The sequence below is a fragment of the Pseudophryne corroboree genome, chromosome 1, assembly GCF_028390025.1.
Source record: "Pseudophryne corroboree isolate aPseCor3 chromosome 1, aPseCor3.hap2, whole genome shotgun sequence".
Classification (NCBI taxonomy): Eukaryota; Metazoa; Chordata; class Amphibia; order Anura; family Myobatrachidae; genus Pseudophryne; species Pseudophryne corroboree.
The window spans coordinates 753,551,716-753,557,715 of NC_086444.1; the positions used below are offsets into that span (position 1 = coordinate 753,551,716).

A 6,000-nucleotide genomic window follows, 5' to 3' on the forward strand; every position below is an offset into this window, starting at 1 on the left:
GTGTGTCATATATGTATGCTATTAAAACGGTATTTCACTATATGCACTTTATATTTATATGATACTTCAATACGAACGATGGAAGCCTGTGAATAAGCACCAGCAAGAATAAGAAGCGCTAGTTAAGTCTCAGTCTCTATATTTTTTCTGTTGTGATCATTTATAGCCAGTAGATGTGATGCACAATCTTCCCAAATTGCTATATTTTCCATTAGGTCATACTGTAACTTTAGAATGCCAAGTAGTACAGGTAGTACAGAGCTCTCCTCTTACACAGTTCCTCTTCTGCCTTACATTACAAGTGCCAGCCTCCACATATTTTTTGCAGATGTAATTGTTGGATGGTAAAGGCTATCAGGGCTTTTCATGGTAAAGGGTAGCATAAAAATGTCCTAAAACTTTCTGTATAAAACACGTATTACTTATTTAAATTAAGGTGAGCTTATAAAGGGGATTAAGTGTGTGTATCGTATTGTATCTTACATTAAAATTAATCTTTAATAATACTTTATAGTATAGTCAGTATTCCACAATATAGCAACTGCATCAGCGACATTCTTGCCTACTCTCCCAGAAGATGTGGGTGACTTTTCGAGTAGTTTCCCATACCCCAGGAAGAGTGGCTGGATTAAAGATAGCCATTGACCACTGATAGTTAGAAACAATCGATGGTTACTCACTGAATTCAGATGGTTTTACCATCGCTGGCGGAGATATGAATAGTTTCCCAACATTGATGGTATCCATGACCCCAATGTCCCCCCCCCCCCCCCCACACACACACACACACACACATACTTGCAGTGCAGAGCTACTAGGTTGCCAGCCAGTAGCTCTTTGCCACCGCCAGTAGAAACCATCGATGATGTGCAATTGCATAGTTTCATATGATCGATGGTTCTGTCCGTATTTACCATAGATGGCAACCATTGATGGTGGCCATGCCGATGGCTATTCCTAGGCTGGACCTCCCATATCCCGCACACGTCCTGGTGAAGTGGGCAGGATGAGAAAATAATACTAGTAATTGTCGCTCCTTATAAAGTGGTGGGGCTACATATATGCAAATTAAACCATTTTAGCCCTGCCCCTTCCATGGAAACCCAAATCCACAACAGTTTGAAGAAGCAGGGGCCGAATGAAGCGAGTGTCCTGCCTCGACCCTCCGAAGTGGCTGCAGTGTCTCCTCTCCGGGCTTCTCCCAGAGAAGAGCAACAAAATGGTGGCAAGTATGATCAGCTATCCCACCCTTAAGCTACCTGCCTGGCTTTCCATCTGCACTGGGTTACGTGAGTCCCACATGTATCTTTGTGATCACAGGCCTCAGTTCTGCACTAGTGCTCACTATCCTGCTGCATGAGTACTGACACTGAGGATCTTGGGCCTAATTCAGATCTGATCGCAGCAGCAAATTTGTTAGCAGTTGGGCAAAACCATGTGCACTGCAGGGGAGGCAGATATAACATGTGCAGAGAGAGTTAGATTTGGGTAGGTTATTTTGTTTCTGTGCAGGTCAAATACTGGCTGCTTTTTGTTTACACTGCAATTTAGATTTCAGTTTGAACACACCCCACCCAAATCTAACTCTCTCTGCACATGTTACATCTGCCCCCCTACACTGTACATGGTTTTGCCCAACTGCTAACAAATTTCTTGCTGCGATCAACTCTGAATTATGCCCTAGGTTTTGCCTGGGTGGTCTTCAGTTTGCTGGGGGCCGGGCTCCCGACCGCCAGCATACTGACAGCATACGACCCCCCTGGTGGGAAAATAGATAGAGTAGCGCGCCACCGTGCCTACAGCATGGCGAGCGCAGTGAGCCCGCAAGGGGCTCATTAGCGCTCACCCAGCTGTCGGTATGCCGGCGGTCGGGATTCCGGCGCCTGTATGCTGGCCGCCGGGAGCCCTACCGCCGGCATAATATACTACACCCGTTTTGCTCTTTAGCTAACTACTGTAATTTGCTGCTGCTGTCAGATCTGAATTAGGCTTCTTATATCCTACAGTGCTCCTCTTCCCACAAGAAACAGAATTTAAAACTGAATGGCAGCAAGTGACTATTGATGAGCACAAAAGCAGAATGTTTTTGTTTTTATTTTATTTTTTAGATTAAGCATTTCAAATAAATCTAAAAATTATGTTTTTTATATTATTGTGTAATTTGCACTTGTTTACAAGATATTCAAGAAGTATCTCCTGGGATTATAGTAAATCATTATATAACAAAACAAAATGTAATTATCAAGACTATAAAGAAAGACGAGATATTTAAACTGCTTGTGCATGGCAGGGTCATTCCCTGCATATTGGCCCTGCTGCAGAGTTTATTGCAAGTCAATCACTTTCTGTCCATGGAAATAAATGTATTTATTATTATTATTATTATTATTATTATTATTATTATAATCATAAATCCCATGAGGCACATGAGGGCGCCAGCCAAACCGTAGTGAAGGATTGTTAGAATAATCCTCAACACGTGTACATTTCATACCATGTGGTGTGATGGAAGTAATGCCCTCTTTTATTGGCCCTTAAAGAGTAACAAGGTAACTTTTCTAGGTGTCCAAAAACTTTTGAGTGTGGCTCCATTCAGAATATAAGGAAATATTTCCCACTTTTACGCGGAGAGTCAGAGTGGGATGTGAAAGGGAATTCTTACATAAGCAATGCCCAGTAAGGGCGTTCGCGTAAAACGGCAGCCCATGCAGATAAGCCCTTATTCCTAGGAGCTGTAGCTTCCCACACAGTATAGGGCAGGTGCACATACACACTGATGGTGACAACAGTTAGTAAACCAGGTGCATATGCTGACGATGCAGAGGCATACTCCTCTCCAGATGCCTATAGCTCTGCATTCAGTATGTGTGAGAACAGGCTATTTTTAGAGCATATTTCTTATCAGTAATGTATGCCCATTTTACTTCCAACCCTGCATCCCAAAAAGCCATTTATGCTAGAGCTCCGACATTATGCAGCTTTATAAATTACCTTTATATATCTGTAGAGTAACTTTATATCTGAAAAAAAAAATGTTACAATGCAAGGGGTGCAAGTACATTATTGTTTTGATTGCAGGGTAAATACTGGCTGCTTTTGCATGTAGCCCACAAATGCTGGACAGCCTCATTTTTACACCGCAAGTTAGATCTGAGTTTGGACGCATTCGTCCTAAATCTAATCGCTCTGCACATTATACATCAGCCCCACCTGCAGTGCAGCATGGTTTTACCAAATTACACAGGGCCTAATTCAGATCTGATCGTAAAAGCAAAATCTTTCTCTAATGGGCAAAACCATGTGCACTGCAGGGGAGGCAGATGTAACATGTGCAGAGAGAGTTAGATTTGGGTGGGTTATTTTGTTTCTGTGCAGTGCAATTTAGATTTCAGTTTAAACACACCCGACCCAAATCTAACTCTCTCTGCACATGTTATATCTGCCCCTCCCCCTTCCCCCCTTGCAGTGCAACATGGTTTTGCCCATTAGAGAAAAAGCTTGCTGTTGCGATCAGGTCTGAATTAGGCCCATAGTTATTTGCTCAGAATCAGCCCCCTTTTTTCAATAATTACCCACAGCACACTGAATTACTAGAAAAGTTATATACTGTAGCTATCCTACTGTTAGGCTGAAGATTGAGACAAATAAATCCGTACTGTACAAATTCCATGTCTATTTGAAAGTACGGTACATAAGCCTGGTAATAGGTATGGGTTGTAGCCAACATAAATGGTTACTCAATACAAGTAATATTGCGATCCACTATGTACAAATATGGGCCCTCATTCCGAGTTGATCGGTCGCAAGGCGAATTTAGCAGAGTTACACACGCTAAGCCGCCGCCTACTGGGAGTGAATCTTAGCTTCTTAAAATTGCGACCGATGTATTCGCAATATTGCGATTACTAACTACTTAGCAGTTTCTGAGTAGCTCCAGACTTACTCTGCCTGTGCGATCAGTTCAGTGCTTGTCGTTCCTGGTTGACGTCACAAACACACCCAGCGTTCGGCCAGGCACTCCCACCGTTTCCCTGGCCACTCCTGCGTTTTTTCCGGAAACGGTAGCGTTTTCAGCCACACGCCCCTGAAACGCCGTGTTTCCGCCCAGTAACACCCATTTCCTGTCAATCACATTACGATCGCCGGAGCGAAGAAAAAGCCGTGAGTAAAATTACTTTCTTCATAGTAAAGTTACTTGGCGCAGTCGCAGTGCGAACATTGCGCATGCGTACTAAGCGGATTTTCACTGCGATGCGATGAAAAATACCGAGCGAACAACTCGGAATGAGGGCCATGGGTGCACTGATTTAATGCACAATACTATTTGAAATAAAAGCCAACTGATACGTATTTTTGTTGCCATGTGATTAGGTTGAAGACAGCACTGCAAGCCAGAATGAGACAGACACTGATAATGGAGAGCAGTCGAGCACGGCCAGTGAGAGCAGCACTGAAGTGCAGCCTACAGAAGCTGGCACCATTCAATCTGCCACCAAACAGCCTGAGAGCAATGCAGGTGTGCCCACCGGGATCCCTAATAATGACTATGATAACGTAGGCACTGAAGAAGGTAGCAATGGAGGTGTTGCAAGCACTGCTGCTGTATATGAGTCAGAAATGAAAGGATACCATTATGATAATGGTTATTATGACCATGAAAATGAAGTTGATCCTAGAAGAGTACGAGGTGACACTTACGCAAGATATGAAGATGAATATCATTATAGAAACCAAGTATATGATGCCTATGGTCAGCCATACCATTACTATCAATAGGCCCGTACCTCCCAACATTTGTGACTTATATTCAAGACTTTTAGCGAGAAAGTGGCATGGTCACACACTATACATAGGCATGGCCATGTCACTTTGGGTGTGTGCCCAGTGCTTCAGAAGCATTGAGCCACACCCGCTTCCTTCACCTACTCAAAAACCACCCGATCAATGTCACCTGCACATGTTGCTGCATAAAGGTGTATCATCTAGTGGCATATATCTCCCAACCGTCCTCATATATGGACAGAAGTCTTTATACACAGAAAGGTGGGACAATATTATCTAACTGAGACTCTCACCTAAGTTGAGATATTGGGAAGATATGTAGACACAAACCAAGTTAAAAACGTTTGCATCAAGTTCTCTTTTACCAGATATTGTTTTGTTTTTATTATTGTTTGACACTACATGCTTCTATTATTAAAATCAGTATAGAAGTAGCATTTCCGGAAGATTAAAAAGTCTGACTATCTAACACAAATGTTCTGTTTAATGTATGGATAATCATTAATGGGTTTTGACTTTTGACTATTCTGACTGTCCAGCTCAGGTATCCTACCTTACTTGCTTTAAAGACAACAGGTTCCTCTAGCACTGGTAGAGCGCATCAAATTATGTCAGCATTGTACATGGCTTTATATACCCACTCTCACTATATTGTCTAAATTAAAGTGGAGGGGGTAAGGGGTTCACATAGATGTGCATAGCAACTTTTTTTCTTAATTAATAGAAACATACAGATGTATACAGATACAGAAGATCTTAGCATGTGAGGTCAATTATTTTCTCTACACCAGAAATAGCTGTACAGTACTGTATATGGTCAGATAAATAAACGCTGCAGTTTTGTCAACTACAGTATGTTCATGTTATTTAAGCACTATATGAATTACTATACTTACATTCCTTATGTTAAGTGTATTAAATGAAATAAATTTTAAATAAACTATTTGCTGTATATTTGAGTTGTGTATTTAATAATTAATTTTGTTAATTCATTTTCCTTCACGCTTTCATTAACAACAAACGTTTCTATTCCTTGTCTATGTTATTGATGGTAGCGTTATGTAGGTGGAAATATAGATGTTAGTCCACACAGGTTTATTATAAGCACATGGGATTCTGCATACACATATTGTAGGTCACTGTACACATCCAATACAATAGAAGCATGTAAATGATAGATATGGCGTTATGTTCTACGCATCACATCTCGATGTGATA

At 41.6% G+C, this 6,000-nt stretch overlaps 1 protein-coding gene across 1 annotated transcript in view; it reads left to right on the forward strand.

The window, feature by feature from the left end:
• IBSP (integrin binding sialoprotein) overlaps window positions 1-5,734 on the forward strand; it is a 52,345-nt gene extending 46,611 nt beyond the window's left edge. The window contains exon 7 of the mRNA XM_063932458.1: window positions 4,372-5,734. Within this exon, the coding sequence (XP_063788528.1) occupies window positions 4,372-4,776 (405 nt within the window). The 3' untranslated portion in view covers window positions 4,777-5,734. The remainder of the gene's footprint in view (window positions 1-4,371) is intronic.
• The last annotated feature ends 266 nt before the right edge of the window (window positions 5,735-6,000 follow it).